Raw genomic sequence first — 17,987 nt, forward strand, 5'->3', positions numbered from 1 at the left:
CAACTCCTGGCTCCTAGCCCTGGTCTACAAATATTTCTGCTGCACTGACTTTCTTACAACCTTCTCCGGTCTCACTACTTCTTCCTATCCTCCTTCCCAGAGGTTACTCCTGTTCACCCTGATGTGCTCTTTCTATCTCTTTTTTCTCCTTTATCGAGCCACACTGCTTCTACCTGTCTTCAACCTACTTCTCAGATATTAGTCCTCATTTGCCATCCACTCATTCTCCCAGCTCACCTTTCTCTCTCTCTCTCTCATTCATCCGCTTCAACACATGTTAATTCTTCCTCTCTTTTTTACTTCTCGTTTATCTGTTCTTTCTCTCATGCCCCCTTCGGCTTGTGTACTTTTCTCCTAACCTCCTTGTGTTCCTCTTTAATCACCTTCATCCTCTCTTATCCCTCCTTTGTCTTCCACCTCCTCCACTCTTAGTTACACTTTCTCTCATCATGCTTGCTCTGTGTCTCTCTCCAAGTTCTTAAATGGTCCATCTCCCAATCTCTCCCCTCCTCCTTCCCTCCCTTCTTCCATCTCTGGCATCCCTCCCCGTACACTCTTTTTTTCTCTCTCTCCACCGTAACCTACTTGCTGACCCAAATTACCTCCTCCCTCCTGCTCTTCCTCCATCCAGTGACATCATCAAGCAGGGTACAACTATATGCCTCTTTATGGCAGTGCCGGTTCATCTCTATTGCCGACTGACACCGAACTGTGCTCAACTGGGTAGCTCGATATGCTGACCATAGGTATGTTTTCTTCAGATTAAGATTTTTTACATCAGGTTCACCTAGTTGCTCTGCGTGGCTATATTCAAAGCCACATGCCAGACAAGAGCCGTCTACCATCTTGCTTGTCGAATCTGCATTGGCCCTGCAAACACCAATACTCCTTGCACCACCTGCTATCCCATGGTCAAACATTCCCTCAATAGCTGCCACCCCCCAGCACCCCTCCACAGGTCCCGGGACTGGACTGTACATATGGTAATTGCCTTTTTGGTCATAACTTGCATCGAGCCATTCTTAAATGTTCATCTGTCTTGGGCTGGGGGACCCTGCATTCTCTTCCTCCCATGTGTGTCCTTATGCCAGTGTCTGTCAAATTGTGCCTTTTAGGAGATTTGTTGTTGGGATGGTGCATTGGTAACTGCCATTGTCTAGCGACAGTAGAATCATGTCTCTGTGTCAGATGTATAAGTGCAGGATGGTTGGAAAATGACACAGAACTGGGAACACTTCCGGTCAAGCACAGTAAATGGAAAGGAGGGCTATTGGTTAGATTGGTTTCACTGTAGAGGTCATTGGCTTTAGAGGTTATTGTGGGGATGAGAGGGTTATCAGGTGCTTTCTCAGGCTCCACCGTCCTGTGGTTACCTTCAGCCGAACCCCAGAGTCCTTCACCCTGGCCTAGGGGGTTCCTTCATAGGTGTCCCTATCCCTTGTAGGATTTTCCCTATCTCTGGGCTGCCTGGGGCTTAGTGATGGAGTAAACTCTCTAAGATTGATGATGATCTGGGGAGCCTTCTACATCATTGGGGTAGGAAAGATAGCTCAGGGGCAACATGTTTGCTTCGAATCCCTATTCCGCGCTTAGAAACCACTCGCTGGTATTAAGCATGTTATAAAAGAACAATTATAACATTATAACAAATCCCAACACAATGGAAAGGGTGTTGGCACCCAGCCCCCATTGTCACCCCAGTCCCGTCCCATCTTAAATATAAGACTTTGTCACAAGTGCAAATGTCTGCAAAGGCTGCTAAAGTATGATTGAATAGTGAACTGGACATGGTCTGAAGGTTTCCAGGGTTTGGTTTCTCAACCCAAATGATAATCACATTTTTTCAACATACCGACAATGAATACATATGAAAAGGTTACTAAGAAAGTATTTCTGAGGGGATCACTTGCATTTGTGTTATTATTTCCAAATACTTGACTGTTGTTTATCAAATGATTGTTTTAAAAAACACAGCCCAACCAGAGTTTGGTCTCTGCCACTCAAATACTTGTTTGAGTGGTAGGGAACAGCTATTTATGGAGAAGTTAGTGGAAAAGCCTGTTTTGCATTGAAACGTCTACTGATGGTGACAGGACTGGGTCTTAAGGGAGAACTGTGAGATAGGACTGTCATAGAGAGACCTGCGTAATGGAAGGGGGCAAACAACATGACTGATGACACAAAACGTTGAAGGTTTTCTAGTAATTAGGTTATTTATCAAAATAATTGTCCATATGTGATTGACTGCATCATGAATATGACGTGAGGGGCAGTAAGAAGTTTATTACTGGTGCATAAAACAAGTTTCAAGTATCCAGTAAGCACGGGGGCGCTCGAGAGGTGGAGGGCGACGGGGGAAGGAGGGTGGGGGGGTTTGGATTTCATGGTACAACTGAATCACAAGGCAACTATTCCAGGTCATAGAAAGGGAAAAGCGGTTACAGCCTGCTGGGTAACCACGATTACTGGAAATTCTGAGGTGCCAAGCATGCTAAATGGTAGTGCCACTTAATTGCATCTCTTGGAATGTAAGAGGGTTGAATTGCCCATCCAAATGCTGCAGGGTCATGCTATATCTGCAGCAGCACCACGTGATGGTGGCTTTCTTACAAGAGACCCACTTGGTAAAGGAGACAGAATCTAGATTTGGGAAGAGCTGGGGATGTCACAGATATTTTTCCTCCTACCCCTCCTGCGCCAGGTGGGTGTGTATCCTTGTTCATACCTCAGTGGGGTTTCGCTTGATCAATGTGGCCAGTGATGTGGAGGGGAGGGGGCTTGTGGTGCAGGTGACCATACAAGGTAAACTATATACTCTGGTCAATTACTACGGCCCGAATGAAGATAACGTGGAGGCACTAAATTGGATCAAGCTTCAATTAGGGAAACTTGCACCTGGGGGGATCATCTGGGTTGGGGATTTCAATACCATTATGAACCCGGTATTGGACCGCACAGGAGATGGCCCTTTCCCGATAACAAAGAGAACAAACAAGATACAGGGTATGTGTCACATGTGAGGGGTGGAGGAGTGGAGAGTTAAGAATCTAAAGACCCGACAATACACACACCATTCATCAGTTCACAAATAGATTTCTTCCTGGTCTCTCAGGCGCTGCTGAGCGGGGTCACGGGAATGACAATACTTGCTCGCGCACTCTCAGGCCATGCCCCGGTGCTGATGTCGGTGGAACTGGTGAACCGGGAGAGAGAGAGACCCCCCTGTATGTTTAAGAGTGAGGGTCTTATGGACACACTGTTCCGGGATGCCCTAACGGAAGCAATAGATGCATTCTTTGAGACCAATGTGGGGTCGATTGAGTCAGACAGAACTTTATGGTAAAGCTTTAAATGTGTAATGAGAGGGGAATGCACATCTAAAGAACGTGGGATTATACGACAGATCAGGAAGGAGCTGACTGACAAAGTGGTCCGTATCTGGCCGTTACAGTCAGCAGCAGCCACGCCGTCCTATGCAGAACAGGCATAGATCTTGAAACATCTGCAGGACTTTAATGAACTGGCGCAGAGGGAGGCCAAATTTGTATGGGGGAAGATATTGTTACAGCAATACGGGGAGGGTCAGAAGCCCGGGAGGTTGCTAGCCAGGGTGTCCAAAATTGATAACTTCAAGGGCCACGTCCTGTCAATAGCGGATGAACAGGGGGTGGACACATTCTCAGACAAGGAGATAGTGCAATAGTTTCTTGAATTGTATAGCTGGTTGTACTCCTCCCATTCCCTGGCTTCCCAGCAGGACATAGAGACTTCTTTGGACAGCATGGCCCTGTATTGGTGCACGGAGGAACAAAGGGAATGGCTGGGGCATCTGCTAACGCTGGAAGAGGTGCTAGGTGCCATTGAGTCCCTCCCATCCAGGAAGTCCCCTGGACCAACGGGTTTACAGCTGACTTTTATAAGCACTATGCAGACAAATTGGGTCCCTATCTCTTGAAGATGTACCAACGGAGCCTGAGAGATGGGCACTTACCTGAGCCCATGAGAGAGGTGGAAGTGGTAGTGTTGCTCAAATCGGAAAAACCACTGAATGACTGCTCCTCCTACCGGCCGATCTCTCTCATTAATTTAGACAACAAAATCTTGGCCAAAATACTGGCTTCCCAGCTAGCACCTCTAATGAGAATAATGCTGAGGGCAGACCAGTCGGGCTTTATCCCGGGGCGCTCCACTTCTTATGGGTTAAGAAGAATGTTCGGACTGATCTCGGCAGTGCGGTCAGAGACCCCGGTGGTGGCGGCCCTGTTAGACGCCACTAAATCGTTTGATTCTGAGGCGTGCCCATTTCTGTTTACCGTACTGCGACGGTTGGGGGAAAACTTTATAAGCATGGTGTCGCTGCTATATACACGCCCAGTCACTAGGGTGGGGGTAAATGGCCAGCATACTTCAAACATATTATTGGAGAGGGGCACACAACAGGGTTGTCCCCTATCTCCTCTATTGTTTGCTCTAGCAATTGAGTCCTTGGTGGAAAGGATAAGACATGCTCACCTGCACCGAGGGGTTCAGTTGTACAACCACAAGGTGGTGGTTTCTCTATACGCAACGACATGGTGCAGTTCGTTAACGTTCTCAAAAACAATTTGGATCCGATCATGCGGGACGTCCGACAATTCAGGGATCTCTCTGGGTTGAGAGTGAACGCTTCGAAATCAGTACTATTCCTGCTGACTGACAACGTGGATCAGTATCTGGACGGGTGGGCGTTCCAGTGGCACATGACCGAGACCCGTTATCTTGGGATTCATGTAGCAAGGGATACAACTATGGTATATGATAGTAACCAATCGGAGAGTAGTTACACAGGCCAAAACAGCGATGGATAGATGAGTGAATCTGCCCATTAATCTATACGGCAGGATCTCTTTGATTAAGATGACCCTGCTACACAAGTTTCTATATGTTTTTCTCTATGCGCCAATCGAGGTACCTGGGGACTACTTCTGGGAATTAAAAACCGCCATACTGCAATTCATATGGGCGGGGAAAAAGGCCAGGATCTCTTGGGACAAACTAGTGGTGCCTGTACATGAGGGGGGCCTCGCTCTGCCGGAATTTGAAACATATTATAACGTGGCACAAGCAGGGTTTCTCCTCTATTGGTTCCAGGTACAGGGAGACAGAAGACATGTGGAAGTAGAGAGGGCCATTGCGGCGCCTTCACTGCTGCAGTCAGTTGGTCTCACGGCACCCAGCAGGGCAAACCAGGCACGCAACATGGTAGAAGTCACATGTAGGGCGTGGACTCACTTAGAGCAGAAGACCAGAAGGGAGGTCTTATACTAACTCGGATTGCCGATAGTGCACACTCCAGGGATACCCATTCCCAGCGAGGCTAGTTTTGTCAAACTAATGAAGAGACTGGGGGTAACATGTTTGGGGGATCTCTTTCCGAGTGGTTCACTTGTCACGCTAGAAGAATTGAAGATCAAAGGGGCTCTGTCCGCATTGGACATATTTCAATACTACAGATTGCAAGGGGTCATGAAACAGCTACTCCAGACGTTCCCCCAGCAGCCACAGGTGGCCCCCATACTTGACAAGATAATACAAAGGGCGCATGGCGATAGTGACCTTGGCACTGTACACTGCGGGCCTTAAAGTTGGGGAGGAGACAAGAGCCTCTCCACAGAAGAAGTGGGAGCTATCCTTGGGACATGAGCTTCCTGAGGAAACATGGAAGAGGTTCTGTTGCGAGGGGACAGGGAAAGGGGCTAACAATGCGAGATTTAAACTAGTTCACTTCAAATACCTACATCAGTTTTGTAACACACCAGGCCAAATTAAGGGCTACTTCCCTGATGCCACAGGTAGATGCGTCAAATGCAATACTGCCTTGGCTGATTTCATGCATGTGGCATGGAGATGCCCTCCTACGCAGCAGTTCTTTATCCAAGTATTCACAACAATCAGTGGGATAGTGCGCATAGAACCAAATACGATTTTTTTGGGGTTATATCAAACTGATCCCTCAGAGCACACGGAAATTGATTGGACTTCTTCTGATCCTAGCCAAGCGGAGGGTGGCAATGGCATGGGGATGCCGGCATGGTCCCAAGATGTCACAATGGAGAGCGGATATGGTGTATTACAATGACATGGAAATGGGGTATGGGACCATGACCCACAATCAAAGTGTGGCCAGAGACATGTGGGGCCCCTACACACAGTTCCTGATCAAACAGGCCCAAGATGCAAACACTGATGTAATTTCATCCCCATAGAACTGACAATGCAGTTGGGAATACAATGTTACAGAACCAACCTTTACAGAACCTACTTGGACTGGACATGGGTTGAGCCTCCAGACGGGCATGAAAATCTGAACACCATATTGTTTGCATATCACCTGGGTACTGTGACCGTGTAAGAGATTCACTGCAGGAAATGTTGTACCTGTGGAGGGGTGTTTTTGGGGAATGGGGTTTCAGGTTGATGGTGGCACTGTGGTGCTAGTTGTATTGAAAATGTTAATAAAAAGAAAGTAAAAAAAAAAGTATCTAGTAAGCACAACCAGAGAATTTCTAGTATCCCACTATCACTCCAATAATTGTTCAATCGAAATCTCATAGAAGTAAAGTTTTGATTTTTACTTCATCAAAGAAATACTGATCACAAATTTTAGTTGGAGCGAGAGGTGAGTGGACCAAAAGGCAAGTTTGAAAATGAACTTCCATCTCAGTATGCACCTCTTTGTTTACTTGTATTTCTGAGTCTGGCAATTACCTTTCAAGAGGGAAACATCCCCCTATTCTATTTATCTACCAAATACTGTCATATTTGACAAGGAGGGTGGTGGAAGGGGTAACAAGAATGAACAAACTATAGATCAGCCTTTGGGGTCATAGTTAAGATTCCAGATGTTCTTCTGTCATCCCAAATTTCTGCAGATCGAGATGAATGGTATGCCCGAATCTTTTGTCACAATTCAAAGGTGTACTGTACATTTGACATTGACCGGGCTGCGAGGCTTAATCTTTGTAGTTTGCACATACCAGCAATCTGGTTCTCCTTCGCTGTTAGTGTCTGGTCCGTCTGCAGTATAGTTCGTCGCACAGATTCCTTTGATTGTAGGAACTCCTGGAGGATTTCATCAGCCTAGGAAAGCAATGGTAGTTAATGTTAGGCTGGATATTTTAGAATACATACAGTTCAGGGAATGAAGCAAGTATCTGCCATTTAAACACTTCCTTGCTCAGGACTACATCATGGCAACCGCTCTAATTATGGGTGTTACATTTAACCTGGAAAAACAGCCCCTTTAAAGTCATTACATTTCATAAGATTTTTGCTTTGATTCGCTTTTGTGTTTGTTTTATCACATCAAATTAAGACTGCATTTTATTATGCTATGTTACTGTCACCACAGATGGCACAAGAATCCCCCCAAATCTCAGAGGTTGGCTCAAAGATGTTTATCGAACTCTTTGTGGGCCCTATAGTCTTCCCCCTCTCTTGTCTTATCAGGAGTATTGAGTGCTTTCTGTCCAGAGAGGGAAACGTCGTCTTGTGGTGTGGTATTGCACTGGCTGGAGGCTCTGTCTGTCAGTTGGTGTTAGAAGTATCCAGAGTCTTGGGAGGATGTCATTCAGGCCATGCGAGGGTGGCTAGTTTGCGTGTGGTGAGTAAGGTGTAGAGCTTGACGGCTAGTAAGTAGGGTAGTGGTTAAACATGCAGGATTTCTGCATCAGGTACAAACCTACGGAGAAGCATGTCAAATGCATTGTGGTATAAGCTGTTGGCCTTTTTTTGGTTGTAGCCAGCTGATGCCTGTGCTGCATTTTTAATGTTGGAGTAAAAGGGAGAGGTATTCTCTTAGAGTTGAAATGGTGCTCAGAGGTGTTGTCATGTTCTAATCGCTGGTTTGCAACAGAATCGTCGACAGCCACGATGGCGTTTCCTTACGGTGTGTCTGTGTGGGTCGGAGTGGGTCAGTTGAGGTGTGCTGTGTTTGCTATTTGTTGAGCATTCACTGGTTTCCATTTGCTACGGTAGTATAAGGGAATTTTGTAATGTTAAACTAGGTGCCCATTGGAAATGTGGAATTGTGTAAGAGTAAAATGGGAGTGTGGAAACTGGGATTTTTTTTTATCAGAACAGACCACATGACTTGCACAGAAGGTTGGTTTGAGTTATGTTTGAGATATCAGGATGGGAATGAGATAAACACCTACAGGTACTAGGGGTTTATCTGTAAAAGAAATTGACATTTCTGTACTGGAAAACCCTATCTAATCGGGGTGTTGGTCTGTAAGAACACTGCCTTATTCTCTTTGTTCTTGAGCCAGTGAATATCTTTATATTCAAAGAGGTTGTGGCAGTGAGAATGGGATAGCATAAAAACTTATAGGCATTATGGGTTTTATCTAAAAAGGAAAAGTGTTTTTGTCCTGGGATAATATAAGCAAAGGTTGACAGAGGGGAACAGACTATAGTGCATTTGATTTCTGGTCTAAAAGGTTACTCTTCTCCCCCTGAATCTCAAATCTAATTTCAGTCATGGGGATATAGAGCTTGGCATGCTTGCTGACACTGTTTTGGGGATATAACACAGAGCGTGCTCCTTTCTATGAACCAGAGTCTCATGGATATAGCACCCAGCATGCTTCTTGACACAGTCTCAAGATTATAACACCTAGCACACCTCTTGTATCTCAAAGCACAGTCACAGGTGTTTAGGACTCAGATACACTTTGTGAACCTTCCAGGGATGTAGTTCTTGGCACATTTCTCTCCACTCCTAGGGATAAAGGGCCTCATCAGGAGTGGGCAGTATCCCTGCAGTAAATCCGCCGGGATACTGCCCAACGCAAATAGCATAACCGCAACTCGGTCCGGTGCTATTAGCGCCAGATCCCGAGTTGTGTTGGGGCGATATGTCCCCATTTATATTGAGTCCATTGGACCCAATGGGGGCATTTTTGGTGCAATATCCGCGGTGTTAATAGTGCCATGGTAATTGCGCCAAAAAAGGGCAGAAAGTCAGCAGATTTACCTCCAGCACTGAGCTACGGGTAAATCTGGCGACTTTCCGCTAAACTTATAGTTGGGCGTTACTGCCACATCTTTACGGCTTCGCCCAACTTGTGATGACCGCCATAGTGCCAAACTCACTTCCTTGGTTCTCACTCAGTCTGAGGAATGTAGCGCCCCCAACTTGCATATTTAGGTATTATGATGTCCATTGCAATCCTCTATGCATAAATGGGCCACATCGTGGCCACAGTGATTAGCCCCGTGGGTTCACATACCAGTAGGGGGCAAAGTATATGATCTCAACAAGAAAGAAAGGATACTGGTATGTGTTGGGTTGGCTACTGTGAAGTCTAAATAAATTGGAAAGGTTCACCTGGTCTCAACCCATATAGTCTTGATAATTTATCAAAATTTACATGCACAGAAGGTGTGCTGGAAACTTCCACAATAATGGAACAAAAAAAGGTTTTTTAGAAAAGAAACTTTTATATCACAACTTAGTGCATATAATAAAAACCAACTTGGAGGTACATATATAATTGAAGACATAAATACAAATCTTCCATTTGTGGAAATAAAGAATGACAATTTTAACACAAAGAGAAAAAAGGAGAAGGATTAGTGCATCAAAAAGAAGGCATACATAAAAATACATACGACAATTTTCCTATTAGCAAAACAACAGTTATTTATCACTAGAATATTGGAATAGATCAAATAGCAAAACATTAGAGTAAATATAGTGATAAGTACCATACTGTCTCTATTTGAAATTATAGAAACTCAAAAATGAATATTCTTCAGTGTTTTGAATCAATCCCCAAGGACTCAGGGATGAGAATGGGGTCTGCCAAAGTGTTTTTCATATCCAAGGATTGTCCTCCGCCTTCATCAGGGCAGTGTTTGGCAAGACCTTGAAAAGGGCTGCTGTCTAAGTGAGCCAATGGACGTGGGGTACTGATGGCTGGTGTCGCAGAGTCCGACCGTCTGATGAAGTGTATGAGGGTCCAAAAGGTGATTCGCGTACAACAAAGGCAGAAAAGAGGGACCTGGTTCGCATATGTGTCCTTGGTCCGGAGGTAGTAAAAGAGAGACCGGAAACCATCAAGTGGAAAAAGGCTGAAAAAACATCTCGGTCGACTTCCCAATGTTAATGAGTACCACCGCAGGGATTTTGTTTCAAGATCACTTGTGTAGAGATATAGTGCCTGTTAGGGAGAATTCTCTGTTTAGGCTGAATTTCCCTACCTAGTGAGTCCCCCAGCAGCTTTGCTGGATTTCTGGGGTTTCTTTTTTTCTCCTGCCAAGAGTGGGACTCTTTTACCCTCACTCTTGGACATGTTGAAGTGTGTTTTCTTGGTTAAACCTTGTGTTGAATGGGCTATGGGGTCTTTTACTCCATAGGGCCTCATGTATTTTTGTGATGTGGGTTACACAGCACCCTCTGTGCCGTGACCCAGGGGTGTCCTAGGGACTCCCCAACATAGACTCCATACCCTGGGACTGACTACTGTCTCCCAGGGCATGTAAAGTCACCAAAGACTTTGCTAGTCTTGAATCCTGAACAGAACCAGTACAAACCATCATATTGTGGACGTACTGGCTGGGGCAATTCGATTGCCCCAGGGTCTGTTAGTCGAGGGGGCACGTCTCCGTCCCCCCTGATCGAGTTTTGGCTGGTGGCAGTGGAAACTACTTTTTATATTCGACCGCGAATATTTTCCTATGGGATTTCCCATTGTTTTAGGCTAACACATTTAATTATTTATTTACGGTAGCCTTAAACATACCGCCGGTTTATATATTTATTTTTATAACTCCGGTTGGGACTTTTTGCCAAAACTTGATTCTAAAATGGCGTTGGTGTTCGCCTCTGTAACTCTGACCCAAAGTGGAGCCCTTTGTTCCACTTTTGGCGGGCTTCTCCACAGAAGCCCTCCAAAGTGGTGCCACTCTGTCTGGGGTACTTAGGAGGGGTGGAGGGGGATTTAGGCACCCTGGACTGAGTTACCTTGGTAACTCAAGTCGCACTCCGTCCTGATTGGCCCAAGTGGTGAGCCGCCCGGCTCACCACTTAGCATGTTTGAGTGACAGCTAGGCTGGGTGAATGGGGGTTTGCTGCATAAAAGCAGGGCTTTGGGGACTGGGACTTCAGAAGTCGCCACAGGACCAAGAATCCGACGAGGGAAGAGCTGAGCCGACCTGCTTCGACGACACCACCCGGTGGAGCCCTGCTGAACCGTCTCACCACTTTTTCCCGACGACCGAGGAGAACTCTTAACGGAGTGGCTCCTTCCCTTGACTGGTGGGGACAACCAGTTTTCGCCTTCTTTCCGTCCTTTTGAGGTATCTCGTGGCCGCCTTGCCTGTGCCAAGCACCCCGGCATCCGGAATACCACACTTTACCCCCATACCGCGAAAGTCGGTACCAACCCTTTAACCGGAGGACCCCGCGGCTGGTTTCTTCCCGGGCAGTGCTACGACCTTTCTCTTCTGCTCTTCAGCGAGATATTCTTCTCCCCTGACCGACGTCGAGCCTTGCTGTCGCTGCCTGGAACAACTGCCCCCGCTGGAGGATCCTTTCCGCTTAAGGTACTGTGTTCCGCCTGGCTTCCCTTGCTACCGACTGTACGGGGTAGATTTAGTCCCCGGCTTTCGAACCTGGGAGTGCCTGGGACACTTTGGCTAAACTTTCTGAGCCACTCTAAACTCTTTTTGACTCTTTGCAAGACTTTGAATCTCTAACTAACAGTGTGATCTTGGGCACATTTTCGCTCCGGCTACTCTAAGAGTGGGCCCTGCCTAGTGACTTTTGCTCACCTGTGACTTTATTCTTCTTTAAGCCTATTGCAAGTGTTCTGGACCTTAGAGTGGTGTGTCTAACCTATTTCTGCTTTTTCTCTCCCTTTCTTGGAAACTACTAGAGTGTCATCTAACGTTAAGCACTCACCTCTGTTTTAATTAAGTGGTGTTAACCTAGAGTTGTCTAGATAGGAGAAAGGATTGAATTTACTTTCAGTATAACTGTGTTGAAGTGCTTTTACTATATTTTTGCTAGAGTGTTTTTAACTTATGTGTATTTTAAATAAATAACTATATACTTTTGAAACCAAGCTCTGGTCAGTGTTTGCTTGTGCTATTGTGTTTTGGTACATATTGTGTATACTTTACATACTGCCTAACTCTTCTTGAGAGAAGTCTGACTGCTCAGCCACAGCTACCAGGTAAATCTGGGTGGTACAGACTGCTACCAAAGGGGTTTACTGCTCTACCTGTAGTCTTAAATCTTTTGCAGTGTTCCCCAAGGGAACTGCACAGGTTTCTGCCTAACACTGGTGTACAGCGGTGGGATTTGTATTGAGTATACATTTTATTGTGCTTTAGATACCTTAGTGCAACTAACCACAAAGCTTAGCACTGAAAAAGTAAAACCTCTAACATGTCAGTTATAGAAAGCTATAGTCAAGAGTCCCTTGCAGCCAAAACTGCTGATTGTTTAAGAGTGCTCTGTAAACATAAGGATCTCCTGACTAAGGGCAAGAAAATGGAGCTGATTGAAAGATTGTTAGCTAACCAAAGTCTGGGTGATGGTTCAGAGGAGCCTACCACTCCAGCAACTGTAGATGACAGTATTGAAGTTAACATGGAGCAAAATGTTGATGTTTCTGAGGAAGAGTCAGAAGAGGAGGGTGAGGCTGTTGTAACTGTCCCCCCTAGGCCTCTGCCTGCTCTACCTGCTGTGCCTACTGGACCTTTACCAGGTCCCACATTTAGTCCTCAGTACTTTGAACTGGAGAAAATGAAGCTAGAATTGGAGTATAAGAAACTTAATGCTCAAACTGACAAAGAACTAAGGCTAAGGGAAATGGAGCTCAAGTATGACTTAGAAATGAAGAAATTATCTGTTGAGAATGTTTCTCTCTCTGGCTCCTCTAGAAGTTCCAGTCCTAAAAGACCCCGGATGCCTAAAGAATTGATTGGTATGTATGAGCCTAAGTTGGATGTGTTGGATTGGTTGTCTCTGTTTGAATATAATCATGGGCTCCAGAACATCACAGGAAATGACTTACTCACCTGGTTGTTCTCTAGGCTTCCCCCTGTTGCAACTGATGTGGTAATGGAGATGGGGGAGGAGGATAGGAAGGACTATGAATGTGTGAAACTAGCTTTGATAGCTAGGTTTGGGAAGACCCCTTCCCAGTATCTTAAGAGGTTTAGGAGCCTCAAAAAGCATGATGGTACCCCTTGGGCTACCTGGGTGAGTGAATGTTTGAAAAACTTAGAGGGATGGATTAAGGGTTACAAGGTGAACACTTATGAAGGTATGAAGAATTTGTTTATGTTGGAGACTATTTATGATGCCTGCTCTCCTGAGCTCAGACAACACTTGGCTGATTCCAAGGAATTAGATTCCCGGAAACTAGCTAAGGCTGCTGACTTGTGGGTTGCCAACAGGGCCACTCACAAGGATTCTGGGGTAACTCAGAAGAAGGATGGGGAGAAACAGCCAAAAACAGACTCCAAAGAGAATTCTAATAATTCCTATCCCAAAGAGGGCCCCAAACCACAAAATAACCAGGGTAAGCCACATGGGAAACCTAGTCAGGCTACTGTACCTTCTGGCCACAAGCCAGAAGGAGGTCAGAACAAGCCACCCTTCCAGAGAGCATTTGGACAATGCTATGTCTGTCAGGGTACTGACCATATCAAAGGAGATCCCAAGTGCAAGGGTAAACCTGCAGGGATCAGCACAGTCTCCTTAGCCTTCACTCCTGAGGATGAAGTACAGATGGCTAGTGCCCACTTTGAACTCTTTGCTGAAGAACCCTTGGGTCTTCAAGCAACTGTAAACTTAGAGCCTATGGGTCTGGTTAGTCCCCAGAATAGGGTTGTGTATAACTCCCTACCTGTTAACTCTAAGGTGTATTATGTGGACAGTGTTCTTGTCAATGGCCAGGATACTCCTGCCAGGAGAGACACTGGGGCCAGCAGAACAGTAGTGGATGAAAGCTTCTTTCAACCTGAGGATGTGGCCAAAGCACCCAAAGGTCCCACTAAGATGTCTGGAGGCCCTGTCCAAATGGTTCCTATTCTACCAGCCCTCATTCAGTGTAACAACATGACAGTGAGGATCCCTGTCAGTGTTCAGACTGAGGTACCTGGGAAGGTCCTGTTGGGGAATGACCTAAGAACTCTAGGAGTAGTGTCACATACCCCCAGGCCTCCCAGTATGGAGAAGCAGAACTTAACCAAATTGGCTAGAAAGGCTACCTTGAAGGACCCTTCTAAGCCTGTGGGACCCTCTACTGAGAACCCCACTACAAGCCTTGGGTTTAGTAAGTTGACCTCTGACCCAGGCACCTTTCAGGATAGTATGCTAGGAACATGGGAGCCCCAACCAAGCTCCATCATTGTTCCCCTAGTCTCAGAGTCTCTGACTCCCCCTGCTTCTGAGGAAGAGGTGGATAGACCAACTAGGCCCCTATCTGGACCTGAGAGAACTGGTAATTCTCAGTGCTGGTGGAAAACCAGAAAAGAAAAGTCTAAGGCCAAAAACCTTCAGACTGTTGGACCTTCTACTGAAGACCCCAACTCAAATCCTAATATTAGGGGGGAAACTCCTAAAATAGGTAAGGGTAGATCTAAGAGGAAGGGGAAGCAGGTACATTGCCTAACCCCAACCCCGCCAACCAAGAGGCCTAAGACCCAACCTGCTCCCACAAGAGAGGTGGTGAGGAACCTTGGAGGCCCCTCTAGATCTAAGGGAATCCTTTATAAGGACCCCTTGAAAAAGCTTAACATAGGTTCAGAAGTTGTACCAACTTCTGAGGGACTGGTCAACCAGACCCCCTATAGCAAAAAGACTGATGCTCCTCAAAGGGTCTGTAGGTCCGTTAGCTTGCAAAAGAAAACCTTTGAGTTCTCCATTGAACCTAGGTCAAGGTGTCACCATCAAAATGCTGATGGACTCTCTAGGATGTATATCATCGACTAGAGGTATGAGGTTCATCCAGGAGTGGATTAAATCCTCCTGTCCCTTAGTCTGGGGGGGGCGAGTGTTAGGGAGAATTCTCTGTTTAGGCTGAATTTCCCTACCTAGTGAGTCCCCCAGCAGCTTTGCTGGATTTCTGGGGTTTCTTTTTTTCTCCTGCCAAGAGTGGGACTCTTTTACCCTCACTCTTGGACATGTTGAAGTGTGTTTTCTTGGTTAAACCTTGTGTTGAATGGGCTATGGGGTCTTTTACTCCATAGGGCCTCATGTATTTTTGTGATGTGGGTTACACAGCACCCTCTGTGCCGTGACCCAGGGGTGTCCTAGGGACTCCCCAACATAGACTCCATACCCTGGGACTGACTACTGTCTCCCAGGGCATGTAAAGTCACCAAAGACTTTGCTAGTCTTGAATCCTGAACAGAACCAGTACAAACCATCATATTGTGGACGTACTGGCTGGGGCAATTCGATTGCCCCAGGGTCTGTTAGTCGAGGGGGCACGTCTCCGTCCCCCCTGATCGAGTTTTGGCTGGTGGCAGTGGAAACTACTTTTTATATTCGACCGCGAATATTTTCCTATGGGATTTCCCATTGTTTTAGGCTAACACATTTAATTATTTATTTACGGTAGCCTTAAACATACCGCCGGTTTATATATTTATTTTTATAACTCCGGTTGGGACTTTTTGCCAAAACTTGATTCTAAAATGGCGTTGGTGTTCGCCTCTGTAACTCTGACCCAAAGTGGAGCCCTTTGTTCCACTTTTGGCGGGCTTCTCCACAGAAGCCCTCCAAAGTGGTGCCACTCTGTCTGGGGTACTTAGGAGGGGTGGAGGGGGATTTAGGCACCCTGGACTGAGTTACCTTGGTAACTCAAGTCGCACTCCGTCCTGATTGGCCCAAGTGGTGAGCCGCCCGGCTCACCACTTAGCATGTTTGAGTGACAGCTAGGCTGGGTGAATGGGGGTTTGCTGCATAAAAGCAGGGCTTTGGGGACTGGGACTTCAGAAGTCGCCACAGGACCAAGAATCCGACGAGGGAAGAGCTGAGCCGACCTGCTTCGACGACACCACCCGGTGGAGCCCTGCTGAACCGTCTCACCACTTTTTCCCGACGACCGAGGAGAACTCTTAACGGAGTGGCTCCTTCCCTTGACTGGTGGGGACAACCAGTTTTCGCCTTCTTTCCGTCCTTTTGAGGTATCTCGTGGCCGCCTTGCCTGTGCCAAGCACCCCGGCATCCGGAATACCACACTTTACCCCCATACCGCGAAAGTCGGTACCAACCCTTTAACCGGAGGACCCCGCGGCTGGTTTCTTCCCGGGCAGTGCTACGACCTTTCTCTTCTGCTCTTCAGCGAGATATTCTTCTCCCCTGACCGACGTCGAGCCTTGCTGTCGCTGCCTGGAACAACTGCCCCCGCTGGAGGATCCTTTCCGCTTAAGGTACTGTGTTCCGCCTGGCTTCCCTTGCTACCGACTGTACGGGGTAGATTTAGTCCCCGGCTTTCGAACCTGGGAGTGCCTGGGACACTTTGGCTAAACTTTCTGAGCCACTCTAAACTCTTTTTGACTCTTTGCAAGACTTTGAATCTCTAACTAACAGTGTGATCTTGGGCACATTTTCGCTCCGGCTACTCTAAGAGTGGGCCCTGCCTAGTGACTTTTGCTCACCTGTGACTTTATTCTTCTTTAAGCCTATTGCAAGTGTTCTGGACCTTAGAGTGGTGTGTCTAACCTATTTCTGCTTTTTCTCTCCCTTTCTTGGAAACTACTAGAGTGTCATCTAACGTTAAGCACTCACCTCTGTTTTAATTAAGTGGTGTTAACCTAGAGTTGTCTAGATAGGAGAAAGGATTGAATTTACTTTCAGTATAACTGTGTTGAAGTGCTTTTACTATATTTTTGCTAGAGTGTTTTTAACTTATGTGTATTTTAAATAAATAACTATATACTTTTGAAACCAAGCTCTGGTCAGTGTTTGCTTGTGCTATTGTGTTTTGGTACATATTGTGTATACTTTACATACTGCCTAACTCTTCTTGAGAGAAGTCTGACTGCTCAGCCACAGCTACCAGGTAAATCTGGGTGGTACAGACTGCTACCAAAGGGGTTTACTGCTCTACCTGTAGTCTTAAATCTTTTGCAGTGTTCCCCAAGGGAACTGCACAGGTTTCTGCCTAACAGTGCCCAAATAGAGGGGCATAGCGATTAGATCATTTCTGTCGATATATTGTACTTAGCACACTCCTTAAGGTATATAGGGCCTCATTACGAGTTTGGGGGTAGCCATGTCCTTAATAAGGGCATGGCTGCCTCCAAACTCGGGTCCGGGTTCCCTGAATGGGGAAATACCGGGCCATTCCGACCTTAGAGGGCCCGGTATTTCCCCATTCAGGGAACCCGGACACGGTACATCCCCATTCCCATTCGAGCCCCCATTGGGCTCAATGGGAATGGGGAGCATGCTAACCACGGGCCCGTTAACGACGGGCCCGTGGTTAGCATGCTGGGCCGCTCGCGGGACCCGCTAAGGACCTCTGCTAAAACCAGGCGTTCAGAGCGGGTCCCGCGAGCGGACCTCATAATGAGGCGGTACGGGGTTAACGGCGCCGGCAGCTCTACCGGCGCCATTAACCCCATACCGCCAGGGTCGTAATGAGGCCCATAGTGCCCATCTAACTTCTGTTGGGATATAGTTCTCAGCTCACTTGGTAGCATTTTCATGACCTCTGGTCACTCAGTTTTCTTCAGTCTTGACATTCTTCTCAAGACCATGAGCTTCCTCAGATGGTCAGCTGGTGTAGATGCCACTTGTTTCCTTACCACTTCAATGTTAGTGTCATCTATCATACACCCTGGTCCTCTTCAACGCTGCGGAAAGTACAACTGCTACCCTTTGCCTCCCTTCCCAGGGCTTATACAGTCCTCCCTTTCAATGGGAATATGGAAGTAGTTACTTACCTGTAACTCCTGTTCTCCAGCATGGATTCACA

General features: G+C 46.6%; 1 protein-coding gene across 1 annotated transcript in view; it reads right to left on the reverse strand.

Annotated features, from left to right (window-relative positions):
• Positions 1-17,987, reverse strand: part of LOC138491218 (guanylate-binding protein 1-like) — a 358,543-nt gene that overhangs the window by 73,385 nt on the left and 267,171 nt on the right. The window contains exon 8 of the mRNA XM_069617607.1: positions 7,017-7,119. Coding sequence (XP_069473708.1) covers positions 7,017-7,119 — 103 coding nt within the window. The remainder of the gene's footprint in view (positions 1-7,016; positions 7,120-17,987) is intronic.

Source organism: Ambystoma mexicanum, chromosome 10 (assembly GCF_040938575.1).
Source record: "Ambystoma mexicanum isolate Mex_15411 chromosome 10, UKY_AmexF1_1, whole genome shotgun sequence".
Lineage (NCBI taxonomy): Eukaryota > Metazoa > Chordata > Amphibia > Caudata > Ambystomatidae > Ambystoma > Ambystoma mexicanum.